Below are 22,117 nucleotides of genomic sequence, written 5' to 3' on the forward strand. Positions count from 1 at the left end.
TTGCTTACACTGGATGAGTAACTCCTTCCCACAAAATGCCATCGGCTACTCCTTTGGCATTTAAGATGGTTCCTCATGTATCTGAGTTGGATCTTTTAATCCAAGCCATTAAAATTAGTTTATCCCAAGAAAGAGTTGTTCACAGGACTTGACAGAACTTTAAAAACCAGAAAGACCATCACATCAGAAATGGTTAATGATTTAGGTTTGTTGGCCATCTTCACAAACTGAGTGGCCAGGCCCTGTAGACATCCATCATTAAGATTGCTGGTAGTCTAAAAAAGTTCAAGTCCAGAGCCACAGATGGGAGGAACATTAGAGCCCTTCATAGCTCACTTTCCTAAATATTCTCGGTCGTCAATGAATCGTTTAGCTTTTTGTTATCTTCTGGACCCTTGGGCTGGACATGGCATAAAATGTCTAAAATGGACATTTATATCACCTTGCAGCTCTTTGTCTTGCCAAATTGGGTGGCTTCAGTTAAAAACTTGGTTTAGAGTTTGTTGTCACTCAGCCTTTGCTTGTCTTGAGCTTGCTGGCCTGGCTGATTAGATGTAGCTAGAATCTAGTGATACCACAAAGTGGGGATGCTTTAAGTGAGGGCCTCTCTCCTGGCCCAGGGAGGACCCTCCAGCATCTCCTCCACCACGTGTCTGAGAGGACCTTTTGTTGGCCCAGCCCTGTCTGTCGTGAAGGAGCAGAAGCTGAAATGCCCAAAGCTCTGCTTTCTCCATTTCATCACCTTTGTCTTTGAGAGAGTTAGGGTCTGAGACCTGGATCAAATGCTGGGCAAGTCACTTTACCTGCCGTGGGACGTCAGGCACATGACTTAAGGAAATTGACGTTCAGAGAGGTTATTTGAAAAGATACAGATAGTAGCAACACAGGGTTATTTGAGGATCAGGTGAGAGAGACTCCAGGAGCCATAGAGCACCTTGTATCTGTTACATCCTGATTTACAGATATCACATGAATCCTACCATTTAATCATTCTTAAAATGGCCCAGACTCTTTACTAGGCCCTTTACATGTATTATCTATTTAAATAAATCCTCAAGGTAACCTCATGAATCAGGTACTAGCTCCAGCCCCTCAGAGACTCTGACATTATAGTTGTAAAATGCAGAATTGGTACCTTGCCCAAGACTATTTGGTTATTTAGTGTCAGCTGAGCTATCAAAGTATCAAAGGGCTATCAAAGTATGAATCTCACATGGTAGATTTGTAGGCGTCAAGGAACTCGACAGAGAGAATTTTAGATGAAGATCTTTTTGGCATTTCTCAAATCATGCACCGTGAACAACCATCAGTCTGCTTCCAAGGAGGGCACACCCTGCTCTCAATCTTAGAGTATTTTCAATTATATTTTCAATCACTGAAGATGTGAGAAATTCTGCTTCTCTTCTCCCAGCAATAACAGCTTTCTTCAAACTATTGCCCGTGGAATTTTCGAAAGTCCTGAAAATATTTCTGGAAAATAACATTTCCCCTTTCACCCTCCATCCCTTGCCCTCCTGCAGGGCCCCTAGTGCTCCCTCTGATATGGGCTGGTGGGAGCAGATCTTCTAATGCAGATGTTGATTTAGAGAGGCAGCTTCTCTCCATCCATCTATTCTAACTGCATTCAAACATTTTCAATATGTGGGCTCCTTGATAGCTTCCACTGTATGGAAAACAAAATGGAGGGAAATGATTATTGGCACAAAAGGAGGAAGCCGTAAATCTTCAAATCAGTTAGAGGACAGATTGGAACAATATGGGTTCTCCAAGGTTGCCATGATAGTGTACTTAATAACTCTTCTTGGGCAAAAAGGCAGTCTGCTTTCAATCAATCTCGCTTTTTCTGAGCAAAAATACCAATTATGTTGAAGGAAGATTTTTTTTTTTCTTCCTTTTTGATAAAGACTGCTCTCCACCTCAGAAATCATGCTGTAGCTTAAAGATATATATTTTCAATTGTCTGGAATGGTATTGGACAGCTAGCACCGAATTAGAAAAGTCAATCCTTTTTTTCTCCCCTCTCCTGCCAACATTTGTCTACTTCTTAAGAGAAGTGAAAGCTAATTAAAGGTTTAAGGGATAATATTGACTGCATTGGAATATATTTTATATGTACCCAGCACATTTTCAACTAAGAGAACCCTGTCTCTTTCTAAGGCTGAATAAATCAGCTGGCTGAATCTTTGATTCAAGGGTAAGAGGGTGGACTCATCTCCTTCCCCTCTGCTTCCCACACATCTGTCCTGGAGATGAGTGAGCTCAGAAGAGGAAAAGGGAATGCTGGCAGATGTTCATTCAGTTCTTTGCATACAGGATAAGAGGGATGAATGTTCTGGCATTTTCCCTGGACCTATCATTGATTTGAGTCTAGCTCTGAATGATAACCAGGCTTATGCTGGTATAGAGAACTTTGAGCTTTGCAGGGCCTGGTGCAGGAGGCTGGATGGGTAGTAATAACCTCTCAGCTCCCTCTTCAATTGAATGGGGATAAGTAGCTTGCCCAGAATCACACACATCCTTGGTGACAGAGCAGGGAATGAAATCTGGCTTACTTTCGGGAAGAGTTCCAATCATGTATCTGTCCTGCAGAGGTGCCCATACATTGGATTCATGCTGGCCTTGTTCTCAATGACGGAAGTTTGTAGGCAGAAAACGTTAGAATTGCCTCCAAACAGCCCCACTGTCATTTGTGGAGAGGCCAGATATCAGGAGGGAGATAACTGTTTCTCAACCACCTTCTGAACATACTTGGCAAGTTCAAAATCAGAAGTCTTATTCAGAACATGCATTTTCACTTGCAGCCTGTTTTGTCCATATAAATGCACGTTCGCCACAAGAAACAGTTTAAGAATACGACCTGATGAAAATGTTTATAGTCCAGTTGTTCAACTTACATCGTGTATTCTGACATACATACTGTGTGTTTCAGAAGGAAGTTAGTCATACGGGTTTGGGGGCATAAAATTTGAATCAGTGGCCAAGGGACCTCCCTTAACCTAGTAGGTACTGGCTTGAGAACAAAGTGATTATATTAAAACGTCTCTTCTGAGGGAGACCATTGACATTCCACAATCCCCCCTCCAAGGGCCTCCACTTGCCCGATCGCTAAGTGCAGCACCGTAACAATAACAGTCCATAATGGTGATATTATTAACTGCATCATGCATATTATTGATTTACTCTTTGTTCTGCATCATTATCCTTTCACCAATGAGTTTACTGTATTATTCTCACATACTTAGTCAAGCACCAAATTACACCGAAAAGGGCAGGCTCTTGTAATGGCATCTAATGGAACATCGCATAAGCAATCATCGCTGCCTTCACTTAGGGGCCGCCTCCAGCCAATGAGCTTTTCTGCCTTATTGGAATGTGTACAGAGCAATTATGAAGTGCAAGGGGCCTGGCCATCCTAAATTTCCCCACAAAATTACCGTGCTTCATGTTCACCACCTGCCCATGCCTCACAGCCCAGCCAGGGAGTCAGCCTCTGTCACTGTCAGCCTGAGGTGCACAGGGACCTGGGCTGAGCCTTTTGCTACAGTTTCTTTACTAGAAGCCAGCAGATTTTTTTCTCCACAGTCAGTCACGGGGCTAACTCTTGCACCAGAGAGCTTCCTCCTGACTAAGCATCGTATGTAACAAGTATAAGTGGCCATAGTATATAGCCCAGTGTCAAAGTCAGATTGGTCCAGGAGCCCAAAGATGTCGGGGAGAGTCTTCTTCCTTCCAGGAGCCCTGGAAGATGGGCTTATCTCTTCAGGGGGAGTTACCATCTCTAGAAACAGAAGTCCAAACCACCCCGAAATAAAGATAGACAATTCCATCTTCATCATCCCTTCCTAGCTTTTCTCCCCATCCTGAGGTAAATTCCTTTGTTTCTCGTAGAAATCCCAGGCACCCTAAGGAAGCAGCTGTCTGGGGATGCACAGCCTGCCTGCGGCACTATCTCAGATTCCATAGGTGTCCCATCCCTATTTAGCCTTGAGTAATGCTCACTTACTGTAAAGTGTTACATGCCCCTGTTGTCGGAGGAGTTATGGCGGAAAAGTGCAAAATTTCCTTTTTACTGCTCACGGCCAGCAGAGCCCATAATGTGTCAAGCTGCACATTAGCCACCCTGATAAAAGTCGGCTTTCTTACACACAAAATCATCATTTCAACAAGATTTGTTATCTCATTACCTGATAAGCTCTATGTCATAAACCAAGACTCATCCGGTAAATCTCCCGGGAGGACGCTTTGTGGGCAGAAAGGGAGAGATATGAATCTGCAAGGGACTTGATAATGCAGCATTTAAGCTCAAGCATAATGTCACTTATTGTTAAATGCATAAAACCACTTGGCCGAACGGCTGGGCTTTTAATAGGATTTTGTGCAGCGTCAGGTGAGAAGCCATATGCTTTTCTGTCAAGGAGTCTCTGAGCACCTTCCAGCCCCGCTGCTTTGCCTCACCGCCCTCTGGGGAGGGGAGCTGGGCTTTACTGAGCCTCCTTGGGGGAGACGAATGCTCCCCTGCAGCTGCGCGCTTCCTCTGTCTGGCCGCGGGTGGGTGCCGGGGCATTGCTGGGCTGGCCTCATCTAACTGGCCTCTCCCATCCAGGCACATTGTGGTCTGTGGACACATCACGCTGGAGAGCGTTTCCAACTTCCTGAAGGACTTTCTGCACAAGGACCGGGATGATGTCAATGTGGAGATTGTCTTTCTTCACAAGTAAGAGGCCCCTGCTGTTTCTAGACCCTCCAGCCAACCAGGCACCTCGAGGGGGACGCCTCAAGTGCCTGTAGGAGGGGTGATGTGAGGGCGGCATTCGGGGGGCGGGGCAGAGTTGAATCAGCCACGATCCCTGCTGGGCTCATTGGAGAGGATGTTCTGGAACCGATGGAAAGGAAGCAACGCACTCATTCAGTGAATAAGAGCAGTATCTGTCTCTGTGGAAGCAATTCTGGCAAGTAACAGTGGGGTTCATTATGGGTCAAACACGTCATTACTGTCCCCTCAGCTGTCTGGATCTATGCGATCCAGGTGTGTCCACAGTGTCTGGTGTGGATGATTAGCCGTATGGTGTAGATTCTTTATGAGTGCAGGACTGACACAGTGACCAAGCAAGACAGAGACAGAAGAGGAAGCAGGGTACAGGGTAATAGCAGTAGTAACAACGACAACTGTCTTTCTTCAGTGTAGGACACAGTGCTGGTCACCACAGCCTCTCCTGAAATCAGCAGAGGAAGTAAGGAGTACATGCTTGACTCAGAGTACAATCTGAATCCTGACTCAACCAAGCACTGAACAAGTTCACCTCCCTGGGCCTCAGTTTCCACATCCATAAGATAGGGAGATCACTGTGGTTTCTTGGGCTATTTTGAGAATGAAAAGAAGTAATCCATTCCAAGTGTACAGAGGAGAAGCAGGCACAGAGTAAGTGCTCAGAAAACGTTAGCTGTTACCAAGAGAGAGAAAATACATTAGGCTGCCCAGTGTACTTAGGAGGTAGGTCTTATCAAGTTTGTTTTACAGGTGAGGAAAACAAGTTCTTTGCCTGATCCCCTTTTAGGTAGAAGGTAGTCCACAACAGGGATGGAGAGTCGGGGGATACAGGCATGTTGACGTGGGTGGCACCCTCTTCTTTTATGGAGGTGGGGCTATCTTGGGGGCCAGTCTTAGCCCCATGTTGCCAAGGGACAAAGCTCACATGTTGGTGTTGGCTCCATGTGGGGTTGACCACCCAGGGCTCAGTCCTGCTCTGAGATCCCAATGAGGTTGACTCTCCTACAGCTATCCGGTGCATCTCCTTCCTTTCGGCATTTGTGAATATGAAACTGACCATGTCTGAGCGCCAGCACTTTGCTTCTTAGCACTGACTTATCCAAGTTCTGAAAAGGCCAGCCAGGCCATGGGCCCAGGAGCAGCACCCACAGATCCAATTAACTGCTTAGCCACCGGTGGCCAGCTGTGGGGCCCGTCCTCTGCTGAGCATTTGGAAGGTTCAAGACAAGTATAGTGTATAGGTTCTGCCCTCATCTTGGTTTGGCATTTCAAGATGAGCACGTGTGCAACAGTTGGAGCACGGCATGGATCCTCTAGTAGACAGACTGATGTCAGTTTAATCAAGTGGCAGAATCACACGGGCCGTCTGTATCGGGGAGAGCCCACCACTCCTTGTGTTTCCGGGGCAGGCAGGCTTCCTGAAGGAGGACTGACTTGTGGATCTGGAAGACAGGTTGGATTTGCACAGGCAGCTGCTCTTCTCTCACCCACTGCTTTAGTCTGAATCAACAAGCTGGCTGTTAAGTACTTCAATTGCTGGGATTCACCTTTGTGTCCCCAGCATCTATCAGTGTCAGCCTTGTCATCCATGGCCCAGTTAATTAACCTCTCAAAGCTTTGGGTTAATAACATACCTTCCTGTAGAGCTGTTTTGAGGTTTAAATGAATTAATACTTGTCAAGTGCTTCGGATGGTGGCTACCACATAGTAAATGCTCAAGAACATTAGCGGTTATTATCATGACTGAGTACTACATAAATGTTAGGCGAGGGTTGAATAACTCAGTCCTTGGCACCTAGTAGGTTCTAAGTGTCATCTCCCAGTGCCTAGCTCAGTACTTGACAGACAGTGGGTATTTTTTTAATCTCTGCAGAAATAATAAATGAATGAACAGGTCAACCAATGTTTTAATCCTTGCCCTGCAATGGGAAAGATGGCTGTGTAGCTCAGCACCAAGAATGATGAAGAGTGTACACATGCTGAATCAAGAACGGTACTGAGAGTGGATTAGCTCTGTGTATGGCTGCTCAGAAGTGACGTTTCTTTGATCCGGGCCCTGGGGAGTGAAAAGTCCATGAGATGGAGAAGCAGGGAAAAAGATTTTAATGGAAGGAACAGCAGGAGGCTCTGCCAGGAAGACTTTTGGCTAATCCCGGATGTCACAGCCTCAGTTTCTCCATTCATAAAATAGGGATTCCATTCATCCTGAAGTTGAAGACATTTTGCCCCATAGGCCTCAGACTCTGTAAAGGTTATGAACCTCTTCATTGTAACTTCGTACTGGTTTTGGTTTTCAGTTGGGCTGGGGTTTTACTTCTCTTGAGTGTGAGCCTCTTATTTATGGCCAGAAAGGGGGCTGCTTTGAAGGTGAAAACCTTTTTCCCATGTCCCTCTCTCTGAAAATTGGAGGGAAGGGAGGACATGGAGGCTGAATACCTGAGTCTGTTACATTAATGGCTGTTTTTTCTCTCCCTGCCCAGCATTTCCCCTAACCTGGAGCTTGAAGCTCTCTTCAAACGACATTTTACTCAGGTGGAATTTTATCAGGGTTCAGTCCTCAATCCACATGATCTTGCGAGAGTCAAGGTAAGAAGGAAGAAGTGACTTCTGCTTTTACTCCATCTGGGGGGTGTGACTCTGCGGTGAAGGGACATGAGTTCCAGGGTGGCCAAGAGTCACCTCCATACCCCTAATGAGATAAATCAGATACTACCAACCTTGGTATCACCCTTGCACTGGTCCCAGGACTTTGTTCTGCTGGCACATGGTAGACCAGCTATAAGCATTCCACATGTGGACTTGTACATAACATGCTAGGCATCGCTGGTTGCCTCAACATCAGCACTGCTAAAGGAAGTAGACCAGTTGTATGGACTCAATATATAACATAGCAATCAAGTAATTCCCATTTTGACTACTTAAATTGGACTCAGTGTAGCTCTGAAATCTGTTTTTTACATCAGAAAGGAACATTAAGGAGACACTATAAAATAAAGTTTACCCAAGCCGTAACACATTTTGAGCTTCCTTTTTTCCTCACCAAGGACTAAAGGTGCAAAACTAAATACTCAGGTATCTGATAGCACTTGGTAATGGGCTAATCTTTCTTTCTAGAACCTACTAAGTTAGAATCTTCTTATAAAGCACGCCAAAGGCTTATAAGGGAAAGGGATACAGCAAAATGGCATCTGCTACTTTACTCATTTCACATAGATTTTGTAAGCACGTTCACTATTTGCACGCCAGTGGAGATAGATTAATATTTTGAATCCACTGACATCTAAATGCTTACTGTGGTCACCACATAATGCAGTAAATAATGGAATTGGCAAACATGAATAAGCCAGAAGGATTTGGGTAAATTCTTTACTTTATGAAAGAAAGAAAACTAGAGACAATTTGTGACATACCATGGAGGAAACCATGGCCTCCCACCAAATGCAAGAATGGTCTGCTGTAAGTACAACATCCCAAGTAGGACAGACCTGAGCCAGAATGGGAATTCTTATGCTTACAGAGTCCCGTTAATCTTAATATTATCCAGACCTGATCCAAGTTATGTCTAATGTGGAATCTTATGGGAACTTGGGGAAAATAGTTATTGTCCATGGACCTGATTTAGATGCAAGCAATTCTTTGCACAACTCCTCATCCCCTCAAAGGAATAAGCCTCTGTTGGCACACGTCTAGATAAGTCAGTAGGTTGTATTTCGAGGTCATCTGTAACACATCATTTCATACATATAGATTTGTTGTCTTTTGAATATCTGAATGCTAATTGAATACTAAACAGTACTGAGCTGTTATCTGAGTTAGGGCTCTCATTTCCTCTTATTCCACGGTTAAGATGTGAAAAAAGGTTAGGTGAAGGACTTTGGAGTCTAAATTTCTGAATCCCCAATGACTCAGTTAACTTGGTAGCCTGAGAGAAGAGGTTTAGCCCACCTAACGCCATTTCCTGACTGGAAAAGTTAGGATGATGGTGCAGATGGTGAGGAAAGGAGGTAGAGAGGGGACTGAAAGGCTTAATTAATTGTTATCTCAAGAAATCCAGAAAGCTTACATGTAAAAGGCTGTGCAGAATGAGAAGTGTAGCTACCAAGGTACACATTGTCCCCTCCGACAGCAACAAGATGAAATGTTTATATCATAACAAGAACTTGAAACCTACACTTTTGACAAAAACTATAATCTCTCAGAATTATTGTTTTTTTTCTTTCCTTGCAAAGCACCAGGTTCCTCCAGAGCTGTCAACAGAGAGAGACTGCAACCAAGCATGGCTATTTATATGTTTGTGTTCTGTGATTTTCCTTTTGGTGTCTTAGATAGAGTCAGCAGATGCGTGCCTAATCCTTGCCAATAAGTACTGCGCAGACCCCGATGCTGAAGATGCCTCCAACATCATGAGGTAACCTCGGGGAGGTGGGAAGGCTCTGGGCTGGGTGCTGTCTGGCTCTCCTGTTGGGTCCTCTGCAGAGCACTGTCTCTGTGGGACCTTCTTTCCTCATTAGCCACCCTACAACTAGCCATCTGCATAGGCCTAAGGCAGGGTGGGGAACTGAGGCTGTGGTGGGTACAGAGGGCAATGACACAAGGCCTCATTAACTGAAAGCTCATCCTTAAAACATAGGAGCTCTGGGGCTCACAACCAGTCTTGGGGTGGAGGACTAGCAAAGGAAAGATAGATTTCATTGGGAGTAGGCCTGAACTCAGGTACCATGTTCCCTGAGGGGGGGAGTGGGCCTGAGAAATCTGAACTGTAAAACGATTTCATTCCCGGGAGACAGTTTGGAATCGCTAGAGATATTCTTGGTTGTCATAGGTAGGGGGCAGCGCTGCTCATGTCTGGTGGGTAGAGGCCCGAGTTACTGCTCAACATCCTACAGTACACAGGACTGCCCCCAACAGCAGAGAATTAGCCGGCCCCAAATGTCAATAGTGCCAAGGTTGAGGAGCCCCAGGTTAGAGCTTTCCAAGTGTGTCTATAGCACACATAGATGAATATCTCCCACAAAGAGGGGTTAACCAATCAGCTTGTTTCAACCAGTTTCCGCAAATGAAATAGTTTTTTGTTTTTGTTTTAATTATTTTATTTATTTATTTATGGCTGCGTTGGGTCTTCGTTGCCGCACACGGGCTTTCTCTAGTTGCGGCGAGCAGGGGCTACTCTTCATTGTGGCACACGGGCTTCTCATTGCGGTGGCTTCTCTTGTTGGGGAGCACGGGCTCTAGGTGCGTGGGCTTCAGTAGTTGTGGCGCGCGAGCTCAGTAGTTGTGGCTCGTGGGCTCTAGAGCGCAGGCTCAGTAGTTGTGGCTCACAGGCTCAGCTGCTCTGCGGCATGTGGGATCTTCCCGGACCAGGGCTCGAACCTGTGTTCCCTGCCTTGGCAGGCGGATTCCCAACCCCTGTACCACCAGGAAAGTCCCCTGAAATAGTTTTCTTCACTGAATGCCTCCTCAGTGCTTTGAATACTAATATGAATTTCTAAGATGATGTTCTATAGAGAGTTCCTCAAACCTATTTGACTACAGGCCCCCTCACCCTACCTTTTTTTTTTTTTTTTTTTTTTAAATACAGAACATCTCCTGGCAGAGGTGGGGGGGGGGGGTCACTCTTTGGAAAACACTTCGCAGTGCCTTTCTCGTAAATGCGTAGGGCCCATCTAAGGCCATTCTCTGGCCAACTCCTGCTCCTTATTCTTTTCTTATTTCAGAAGAAAATTGTTCCATTTTTGTTCTTTCCATAGACCCATATTCCAGACATCTTGGGACTGTGAAATGACTACAGAGTTAAGATATTTTGCTCCACATAGTGAAAACCCTTTTGGATTCTTCTCTCCTGCAGCATAAATTGCAGGAGGAGGGGGTAATAAAGAGAACCTTCTGGAGAAAAGATGAACCAAGAGAAAACATTTAATTCCCACTAGATTCCCAGGAACTCTTGCCTAATTGTGAACAGCCATCCTTTGGGTCTAGACCAAGATTCCCCTCTCCCTACAGCTTGGTTTACTGTGTCCTGGGAATTTACCTGAGGCAGAGGGTAGGGAAGGTGCCTTTGCACCGTTACAACGCTCGCATCTCCTTTGCTTTGCTTTCACTCAGTGGCCCCAGGCGACATGAGCCTTCCCGTCAGTGAGGGGGCAGAATTCCTCTGAAGCACATTCTCCACTCAGCATCTGGTCAGCAACATCTGGCACAGTGTTCTCTTTCTACTCACTTTTCTTCAGCAGTATGCTTAGTGCAGTCATCTTGAGAGAGTTGATGCATGGACTCCTGTAGGCACTGGGCTTGCCAGGCTGCAGGGAGATGGTAGAATGCGGACCTGCTTCCACACCTGAGCCTGTCGCCTAACTAGTCACAGCCCCAGCTTAGGGTGCATCAGTTGGCCCTTTCCTTGAACTAGGATTTGTGTCCTTCACGTTTTTTTGTGTCATTTGAAGTGACAAAAATGTAGGTTTTCAGGAGCATTATTTTCAAAATTTCAAATGGAAAACCAAAAGAAGATGAAGCTTAGTGTTTTACCCCACAGAGAAATTTAGGGCTGGCACTGCCTTTTTTTTTTTTTTTTTTTTTTTAAGTGAATAATTGAAATGATAATAGCTTTGAGGTGGGCATTTCTCTTAATCAAAATATTTTACTTAAGCCCTGACTACAGTAGGGTTAATATGAAGACATACAGGGTACCTGGGTGATTGGCATGATGCCAAGGCATAAAAATGACTGAAAAAGGTAGTAGCAGAAATGTGATTCAGCCATTGATTAACCAAATCAGAACTGAGGCCCAGGAAGCAAAAGGAAATGGGAAGCTCAGGGTTAAAAGAAGGGATCTGTCTTTCCCTTATTTGTATAATCCTCCTTTCCCCTTAGTTTAATGAGACCAGTCTGCCCGTTTTGAAATTAAAATGTCAAAGATCCATTTGAAATGAGCTAATGCAGAAAACTGGCTGATGCTGTGAACTGAATTCCGAGGGCTGACAGAGGCTCAGAGTCCTTGAATTACAAGCATGGGCCAACACAACACTTTTTCAAAAATGAAATGAAATCCTTCAAGTGCAAAAGCCCAAAAGGGTGAATTTGTGCAGGGAGAGGCTTCTGCGTGACCCATTTCCCACATTCACAAGTGGTAGCTCTTCAGACAAAACTGCTCCCCGGCTGCCTCCTCTCCATCTTTGCACGAAAAGGGATGAAGCATAGGGCATTTCCTGGTGGGAAGTTGCGGGGTGGTCATGATCGGTGCACTTGCATTTGCGATTAGGCTTAGGAGGTGGGCCTTTCTGTGGAATCCCAGTCTTTAGCCTTCCTTGTCACAGAAGGAAATGTACAATGTCATCTCTGACAGAGTGGGTAATGACAAAAACCACAACTTGCATGTGGAGAGAGCTTTTAATGATTTCAAAGCATTTTCACATCTGGTTTTTCATGTGCTGCTCATACCAAGCCTGTGAAATACATAAAGCAGGTACCGTTGCCCCCAGTGCCCAGATGAGGAAACAGTCACAGAGAGTCCAGGGGTTTCCTGAAGGTCACTCAGTTTGTTAGTGTAGCAGCTGGGACTGGAATGCAGGTGTTTCTGTTCCTCTGCTCCCGGCCCCTCCCCTTGCAGCACAGTGATTGTGGTGGGGAGCAGGAGGGAGGGTTAGAGTAGTAGGGGCTGGCAGTAGTTAATACTGAGTAGGGACTGAGAGCAGTTTGGGGGAATTTTCCACCAGCCCATGACCTCCCCAAGGCCTTGACACTTAACTGTAACCAGCATCCAAGTCATTGTCTAGATGCTGTTAGCTATCGCAGGCTGAGTCATGTGATAGGATAGACCCATCCTAAGAGCCCTGCTCAGAAATCATTTTTGTGACAGTGGCCATGTGTGCGTGACAATTAGAATCATTTGTCAGGCTGCTTGTATGATTTGTCACGTTGTCTCATGTTGTTAACTTGGAGAATTGGACTCAGAGCAAATCGTTTCCGGGCTCCTCCCTTGGGTATGTGAGATGGCAAACCTCTGTTGGCCCCATGAGTCGAGCTTGTTTTATTTAGAGGCAGGCCTATGTGGGCAATGAGCCCGTGACCCCTGCTCCAGAACCCCCATGCCCGGTACACACATGCCATCACCAAGACAGACCATGGGACCTCTCTCTTCTTTTATGCCTAGGACACGGTCTGTGGCCTGTCTGTGATTTCCTTTTCACATGACCACGGGGTTTGGCAGTGGAAACACAGTGTAACCTGGGCCAGTGGCTGCAACCCCTCTGAAGGTCCAGGCTGCTGGCCCTGCGTTCACTCCATTTGGAAGTAATCAAATTAATCTTCCCATCAGACTCCAGGGGTGAGGCACACCCTGGCTCAGCTTTTGTTCTTTTCTTTTTCAGAGTCATCTCCATAAAGAACTACCACCCGAAGATAAGAATAATCACTCAGATGCTGCAGTATCATAACAAGGTAGGGCAGTGAGAGCCTGTCCCAGGCTCAGCGATGCACGATGCTGCACACGGGGGTCCAGGCTCTTCCCCCTTCCCAGGCAGCCACACACGCATGTGCAGGCGTGCACAAGCACACACACACCAATGCAATCCAAAGGCCTGGGTGAATGAAGAGGAGTGGTGGGTACAAACCTCCCTGGGACATTTCTTCAGTCCAAACACCTCGTCTGCAGTTGGTCACTGGAGAGAAACTCCTTCACGTATTGACTCATTCGTTCAGGAAGCATCTGTTCGTTTCCTAGGTTCAGAAATATGGATGTGTCTTTAGATCCCATTCCAACAACTTCGAATTCTTATGTGCCGCACTCATTTCTTCCATCGGTGTTTATTAAGTACTACTATGTGGTCAACAGTAGGCCTCACCCGCGCTGCCCAGCCCCAGTGGAAATAGTGAAGCCCTGTTCTGTGCCCTCAGGGATATTGCAGTCAAGGTGTAGAGGGTCCCAGGCAAGTGAGAGCACTTTTCTATCTGAGACCAGGTGAACTTGGCAGGAGAGACCACGCGCTGGGTGGAAAATGTGGAAAACGGCATCCTCGAATTCAAGATGAGAATTTGCACCGTTGAATTTAGGAAAATAGTTGGCTATCCAGAGATTAAACATAAAGGAATTTTCCTAGTGTTACAGTTTACAGGGAGATCAGGAAGAAAACAAACATTGGAGTCTATGCTGTCTTCCTCGTGATTACTTCTCCATAAACCAGAGTCCTGTCTCTCATTCAAAGGCAATGCTCCTTTGCTCAGCCATCAGTAGACTCCCAGGAAAACAGCTTTAGGGGAGGGAAGGTGGCTCCTTTCTGTGTTTGACATGGAACCAGTTATGAGAGACCGGAGGCTGCTCAGTACCTGCCACCAGGTGTCCTGTCTGGACAGAATCACTCCCTGCTGGGCTGTGAGTGATCATGTGTCCCATCTTATGGGCCATTATTCCCTACGAAATAGGCAGTCCGGTGACCCAGAGGGGACTCCCTTCTGCCAAATGCGCCAGTGCCATGCCATTATTTCTGAATTGCTGGCGAGCGCTGCCCCATTTCGCTGTGTGGAAGCCCATCGGCGGCGTTGTTGACTGTGGAGCCTGCTGTCGGTGACCGAGCTGCCGTGCGGGCTGCTGCCCAGCCCTCCCAGGTGGCTCCACTGCAGGCTGTGCTGTGCTCCAGCCAGTGGGTTGGGTGGTGGGCACCCAAGGTCACAGTGTCCTGTTTGTCTCTGGAAAACCCAGGACACTGAAGAGAGAAAGTGAGGGTATTGGTAACTCGCCGGCATCGATCTGGAGAAGTTCTTTGACAGCAGCGCGCGTTCGGTGGAGGTGAATTTTATGAGCAAGGCTGTGGCCGGTGACAGCTCCCGAGGCAAGGAACTCTCTCCCTCTTTCCTTTGTGATTTGAAATTTCATTTAGTGTGGGAGTGCTTTAAGCTGTTGTTTAGATTTGGGGCTGAATTTAGATTGAATAGGAAAATTAATGTTGTATGTTTAGAAAGGGATGTCAGGTCCTTTTTTTCTCCTTCCAATGAGTGCTAATGCAGCATCTTCAAGGAATTAAGGAGGATTCTTGTGATTCTTGTCAAATTCAGAAGTAGTTCCATGGACCTAGGATCCAGGTGGCACTGGTCAGTATTCACACGATCATAGCAAGCTTATCATAGCTAGCTGAACATCTTTCACAAACCTCTGCTTTATCGTTATTCAAAAACAGTGATGAAGACATCAACCGACCCATGATTATTTGCTTAAAACGCATTTTGTTTAGAACCACCCCAATCTATTTGGGTTTCAGAGTTAGGAAAAGTCACTTTTGAGACTTTGTCCTTATAAGATGTGTGAGAGTGAAAGGGACATAGTGACTTTGTTACAGGGCTCTTTATCATTTCATTTTTCTCTTGCAGAGAAAGAACAGGAAGTCCACTGGTCATTATTTGTCATCTCATTCTTTGAGAACTGCAAATAGACATTCTTCACCTTGCTTTACAATTTTGCTGTTGGTTTTTTTTTTTGTAATATCTTTATTGGAGTATAATTGCTTTACAGTGGTGTGTTACTTTCTGCTTTATAACGAAGTGAATCAGTTATACGTATACAGCTGTCCCCATATCTCTTCCCTCTTGCATCTCTCTCCCTCCCACCCTATCCCACCCCTCTAGGTGGTCACAAAGCACCGAGCTGATCTCCCTGTGCTATGCGGCTGCTTCCCACTAGCTATCTACTTTACATTTGGTAGTGTATATATGTCCATGCCACTCTCTCACTTCGTCCCAGCTTACCCTTCCCTGTTCCCATGTCCTCAAGTCCATTCTCTAGTAGGTCTGTGTCTTTATTCCTGTCTTGACCCTAGGTTCTTCATGACCATTTTTTTGTTTGTTTGTTTAGATTCCGTATATATGTGTTAGCATATGGTGTTTGTTTTTCTCTTTCTGACTTACTTCACTCTGTATGACAGACTCTAGGTCCATCCACCTCACTACAAATAACTCAATTTCATTTCTTTTCATGGCTGAGTAATATTCCATTGTATATATGTGCCACATCTTCTTTATCCATTCATCCGTCAGTGGACACTTAGGTTGCTTCCATGTCCTAGCTATTGTAAATAGAGCTGCAGTGAACAATGTGGTACATGACTCTTTTTGAATTATGGTTTTCTCAGGGTATATGCCCAGTAGTGGGATTACTGGGTTGTACGGTAGTTCTATTTTTAGTTTTTTTAGGAACCTCCGTACTGTTCTCCATAGTGGCTGTATCAATTTACATTCCCACCGACAGTGCAAGAGTGTTCCCTTTTCTCCACACCCTCTCCAACATTTATTGTTTGTAGATTTTTTTGATGATGACCATTCTGACTGGGGTGAGATGATATCGCATTGTAGTTTTGATTTAATTTTGCTGTTTTTTAAGGTCCTTCTATCTACCCTTACAATATTATTTTTCTTCCTCTCTTGGTACTTTCTCTGTACCCATGATTAGATGCCCAGAGATCTCCATCCATTAAAGCTTGCTTTCAGGAAAGAACCTGGTACATACATGTACACTTATATCACTGTCAGCATATTCCAAAGAATAGTTAATTCCGTAATTGGATATCAGATTTAAAAGATAAAGAATTTTCAATCTCCCATGACCTAATGATGGTGCTATTCTAGGACCTAGAGGGATGTAGGGAAGCTGTCTTCTTTCTCTGCATATAAAACTTGTTCTGAGTTTGTCATCATAATAATCTCAGACATTTGTGTCATATTTTATGGTTTTAAAAGAGCTTTGACATCCACTATCCCGTTTAGTCCTCATTTGACCATCTGTGTATTTTAGTATCCCAGTGTGACTTCAGACCGTGGGTCTAAGCTCTGTCTCAGACAGAGCATCTCTGGTGGGTACAACTCATGGTCACTTGGCAGCCAGTGAGCTAAGAGACAGAACTGCCAACTGCCACCTTCTCATTCAGTAGAGCCACAGGCTGTTGAGCGAAACTGTGGTTCCTCTGAGTAGGATTTATAGAAGGATGGAGGTTCTCCAAAGTGGATCTGTTTACCCCCAGTAGAATTCAGGGAGAGAAACACTCAGCCTTACCGTCTCCCAGCATGGAAAGGAGACGACACAGGGGCATTGTCTGATTTGAGTGCAGATGGCTTAAAACTCTTGAAGGAAAGAATGCTTTGGGACATCTTGGAAAAGTTGACTCCTGATGACTTAGCTGTTAGTTAGTGGACTTTTAAAATGTTCCCAGCGGACTCTACAGAAAGAGGTCTTTGTCTCTGACCTGAAGCCAAGTCCCAGTGACTGAATGGAGATACAAGTTCTTTGAGCTTTCTCACTGTAAACCCTTACACTTGAGCAGAAGTGTTGAAGTGTTTTCTCTGAGACGACCTTCTTTCTTCCTCATGGCGGCTTCCCTAAAATTGCATGTGTAGTGAGAGATGGCACTGGGGCTGGAATTCATCTCTCCTGGTTTCCATGACAGCCTGTTTTCACATTCCCTTCACCTCAAACAGAGGGAAGGCCCAGTCCTGTTCGTCCTGCCTTAGCAGGGCTGGTTCTCCAGATGAGAGAGGATTTGCCTCTAGACTCCTGTGTAGTCACGCTGGCATCTTCCACTGGACACTGGACCCAAAGTTCCCTCAGATGAAAAAGGACAGAGTTGCCAGAAACGAACAAGTTGAGTTCCTGGGTCAGTCACCCTTCTTTGTTTGTGCACATAGACCTTTCAACCTTTGGCATGTCCCTTGTGGCTCCCTGCCCCACGACTGGAAAAGATACAGTGGCCAAAAGAGGAGGCTGAGAAATGAAACGAACTTGACTTCTCTGTGTAATAACATGTAAAATATGTCTAAGGAGGTCAATACCAGATGGGTACATGAGGGACCCAAGACGTAAAATCCTGGACTTCACACCCTAGATGGCGTATGGGGATGTGAGAAACCATCTTAAAAAGATTTGTTTGTTTATTTGAAGTTGCCATGAAGGTTACATAGTGTCTGTCTGGGGCTTGGACCACCCAAGTCTCCTTTCACACTTGATGATTTACTTGTTCATGACTTAGATTTAATTTCTCCTCATTCTTCTCAGATGACGTTCATGCAAATGAATATTTCTCCACTTAGCCTGATGTATTCCCTACGATGTCAGGGAAGTAAAGGGGAAAAGTGGCCTTCTTAAGCCAGTGAGGGGTATAGGGAGAGAAATGGGATAAAGGACAGAGCTAATTGCTGGAACTGAGTCTATGATGTGGGAAGGTCTCTGCTACTCAGTTTGACAGAAATTCCCATCTGCTCCTGCCTACACATGGGACTATTTTAACAGCCCTCATCAGGGAGAATCCTCCAGGAGTAAACGCTGCCGGGTTAGGATTCACAAGATTGTTACAGAACCGGATTTTGCAAGAGGGGATTTCACGAGAGTGGTATTTCGGAAAGCCAAGCACAGAGCCATTGGACTTGGTCCTGGCTCCTCAGGGGGGTCTTCCATCTCCTCCTGGCAGCACACCTATTGTATATTGTCCTGCATATATACCTTGATGCTCCTTGCGTCTGCTCATATGTGGAGGGAAACAGTAATTTCAGGGTCATAGAGTCTTGGCATTAGCGGGAACCTCGAAGGCCTCTGACTCAGCCTCCTGTGCAAAGCAACAGTCTATCTACTGAGACTTGGAGAAACGCGCACTGAGTTTTAGGGGAAAAGACCTTGCATTTCTGGAGGCAGCTTTGTCCGTTTTTTAGACAAATTACATCCTTAGAGATTTCCTTTATAAAGCAAGCTTAAAAAGTGCTTTCTTGTGGTATACACCAGTCATTCCTAATTCTGGCACTTGGAACAAAGCAAGACAAGTCTAATCTCTCCTCATCACAGCAGTACCTGAGGTGTTCGCAGGTAACTATCCTGTCTCCCTGGAGGAGTGGCCCTTCTTCAGACCAAATGCTGCTGGCTCTCTTACCTGTTCCTCCAAAGACGTTTTCTAGATCCCACGCCTCGTCTTATGCTTGTCATTTTTCTCTGGGAGTTATTCAGTTATCAATTTCCCTTTTAAAATCTGACTGTCACAACTAGATCAAGTGCCAGGGAAGTAGCCTGACCAGTTCACAACAGAAGGAAACCTTTGTATTTCCCATGATCTGAAGACCATTTCTAACAAGCTAGAGCTGGCTTTTTCAGTAATCTGTCACGAGATTGACTTCTTTTGGGGAGTTTTAGTTACCCACGCACAAGGTGGGTTGTTGTTTTTTTTTTTTTCTTTTTTTTTCCTGTCCCCTCATGTCTGCCAAGTAAAGGCTTCACATTTTGGATTTAAACAATTGATTGTTTTCTTTTAACCTAAACGCTGTATTTGATATTAAGTTCTTTTAAATCTTTTCTGGTTGATTTTTTTGCCCATTCTTCCAACTCTGGAGAACTTTCGAACCTTGCTTCTTTCATCCACCGTATCATCTCTGACTCTCTGCTTCCTGCCACTTAAAAATAATTGGATGAACATGCCTCTGGGTCCTCATCGCAGGGTCTGACCTCACTGTTGAATAGGATCAGTCCATCTGCAAGAGATTGCAACACGTCTCCACTGTGATATGCCGGATGATTTAGGGCAGTGCTTCTTGAAATGCGGTTGCTAGCTCAGCAGCTCAGCGTCACCTCGGAACTTGTGAGAAATGCAAATACTCCAGCCTTACCCTCCCCCCAAAGAATCAGAACCTGTGGGGGAGGCCCGGCAGTTCGCGTTAGTACAGACCCTTCAGGTGATTCTGAAGCCTACTCAAGCTCGGGAGCCATGGAGCAGGAGTTCTGGGAAGGCAGACAAAAAACGAAATCTAAAACACCCAGGCGTCTGGCAGTCTTAAGGCTTTTTGAGGAGCCAGTTTAGAGCAACCTAGCCAGACATCCTAGTAGCACGGGCTGACGTGTCTGTCACAAGAGGAAATGCCCTCTGGACTCTATTTGACTCAATGACAAACCCAAGGGGAGGACTTGGGCTTGGTAGGTACAGAAGCAGTGTTCCAGAGAGACTGAAGTCTGATGAACAGAAGAGGTGAATAAAGCAGGAAACACCAGACCCCGGCAAGGGAAAGGAAGGCCGAGTCTGGGTGACCCTGAGCTGTTGGGCAATGCTGCATTTCCCAGAGGAGATTTTAACCAATTGAACATTTAACGAAGAAAGGTCTCATACCTGTTTTTGTTTCCGCAGGCCCATCTGCTAAACATCCCAAGCTGGAATTGGAAAGAGGGAGATGATGCAATCTGCCTCGCAGAGCTGAAGCTGGGGTTCATCGCCCAGAGCTGCCTGGCTCAAGGCCTCTCCACCATGCTTGCCAACCTCTTCTCCATGAGGTCATTCATAAAGGTAACGTCTCGTCCTATTAGAGCACATTAGCCCCGGATTCAATTTGTCGTGGGGTTGAGTAGAGAGCACAGCTTAAACTCAAAACAGATCGGCGGGCTTTAACCACTTTGGTTAAGGAGAAGTTCCTTGTTACAGATTTGGGCACGAGGCCAGCTTCTTTCAAAATTATGTTTTTATTTTTATTTAGCACATCCACGGCCATTAAATGATTGTTCAAAGCACAATCCTCTCTTTTTTTTTTTAGATAAACCACATGTTTATCTATCAACAAAGTCTCCACTGTTAAAACAAAACTATGATTTATATACATTCCATATGGCACCAGAGCGCCTAAAGAAAAGAATTCTCCTTTTGCTCTTTTACATCAAGTGGCTGGTGGACCTCTCACTGTGCAGAGAAATGCAGACCATGTGTTTGTGCCGAAGCCCAAACCCTAACAACATAATTCATTTATTTATTTCTGCACAATCAAGGAGGCCAGCGGGGCTGACATGCCATGGTTGTTTGAATGGAGAGTCAGAGGAGGAGCTAACTGAGTCGTGGGCAGCGGGGCCCTTTACACCGTGAGACAGGCAGTCTGGATATGCTCATCCCCCGGTCAGCGATTCACCCCACAGGGCTGGCTGCTCAGCCCCTCCAAAGTGGCCCCTGCCCACTGGACCAGCTCAGACAAAGAAAGACCCAACTCTGTCCTCACAGGCCAGGCCAGGAGTGTTTCCAGGAGATCAGGTTGAGGGTCCAGGACCCTACCAAGAGGGCTTTTGGAGCTCTTAGTGATGACAGCAGTCCTTATCCCTGCATTGCTCAGCCTCGACGGTCAAGGTAGCAAACCGGTGCAGTAAATCCTGTCTCGTTTGGGGCTCCCTGATTTGGCGTTGGTGGCCTTTAGCTCAGGATCTGGCCTTATATTCCCCTCCCTGTTATTCATTTATTTACATTCCCCTTCCTGAATTACTAGTGGTTGAGGTGGGAAATGAGTGTGTCACCGGGAGGTCCTGCAGAGGGGCCAGAAACTCTGAAATCGAAGGTGTGAGATCTCCAGCCTTTTGCTGCCTTTGTTGCTGTGTCCACCACCGGCGGTGAGTTATTTGGTGAGCTTGAGGAAATGGCCCTGGATGCAGTGAGAGGGATGTGTGGGAAGGATGAAGATGCAGGTGATGAACTAACTCCACGTCAGGGCTCACCCTTGGCGTCCATTAGCTGTGTGACTTAGAACAGGATTTCTTTCTAGGTCCTCACCCTCTGTACCCACCTCATTTACGTTATTTAGCCAATTTATGGTTAACATTACTCTACGTAAAATAACAAATTGTTTTGGAGTCCGTTCAATCACTTTAGCGATGGATGCCTTGAATAAAAATTTCTTGACTTACTATATGCCCAAAGACCTTGACTCCGCAGAACTCCTGGCTCAGACCCAGCTCACAAATAAGGACATGGCTTTCCTTTACATGGCTTCTTTAATCCAGGCTGCCAGTCCCCTGCCTGGATACCGCTGAATGTAGGCAAAAGGAGGCGGCAGGAAGGTCTTTGCGGCTGGCCTTAGAGACAAGCCGGAAAGCCAGAGGCAGCCTGGTGTCTCCCAGGGCTCTGACATTCAACACAAGGAGCCCAGACCAGGATAAAGGACTGTCACCAAGAGAGCTCCTCTGGCTCGTCCAGCCAAGCTCCGGGGGTTTCTTCCAGCAGGGGATTACCCACAGGACCAGCACATGTCTGAGGACTTGGGCTATGCTTCCTGGTGTTGATGAACATGGCCTTGGCAGGGCCCCACCACACATGGGGCACTTGACATGCGTATGTTTTGATTTTGTGGTGCCTGCCTGGAAACCAGAGCTGCCTGTCAAGAAAATTAATAAAATGGATGTGATGCTGATTCTTCAGTGTTATTAGCAGCAGGGAGAAAGAACCTCTGTCCAACTTTCCTCAAGACCCTGAAGGGCCTCACCTCTGCAGCCAAGGACGTCCCCTCCAGCCCAGCTAACCCCACTGCCAAGTTCCTGTTTAGGAGGGCCTGTGGGAGAGGCCCAGCCAGGGCCTGGTGTAACTCAAAACACATTTC

The 22,117-nt window shown here is 45.9% G+C and overlaps 1 protein-coding gene across 39 annotated transcripts in view; it reads left to right on the plus strand.

Moving 5' to 3' along the window:
- KCNMA1 (potassium calcium-activated channel subfamily M alpha 1) overlaps positions 1–22,117 on the plus strand; it is a 773,456-nt gene that overhangs the window by 545,351 nt on the left and 205,988 nt on the right. For all 39 annotated transcript variants that reach the window (XR_010838921.1, XM_067025307.1, XM_067025277.1 and 36 more), the window contains 5 exons: positions 4,604–4,714; positions 7,249–7,354; positions 9,094–9,176; positions 13,132–13,201; positions 19,900–20,055. Coding sequence is in view for 38 of the 39 variants with exons in the window: in XM_067025307.1 (XP_066881408.1) it covers positions 4,604–4,714; positions 7,249–7,354; positions 9,094–9,176; positions 13,132–13,201; positions 19,900–20,055 (526 nt within the window). In the remaining variant the exon portion in view is untranslated. The remainder of the gene's footprint in view (positions 1–4,603; positions 4,715–7,248; positions 7,355–9,093; positions 9,177–13,131; positions 13,202–19,899; positions 20,056–22,117) is intronic.

Source organism: Kogia breviceps, chromosome 2, assembly GCF_026419965.1.
Source record: "Kogia breviceps isolate mKogBre1 chromosome 2, mKogBre1 haplotype 1, whole genome shotgun sequence".
NCBI lineage: Eukaryota > Metazoa > Chordata > Mammalia > Artiodactyla > Physeteridae > Kogia > Kogia breviceps.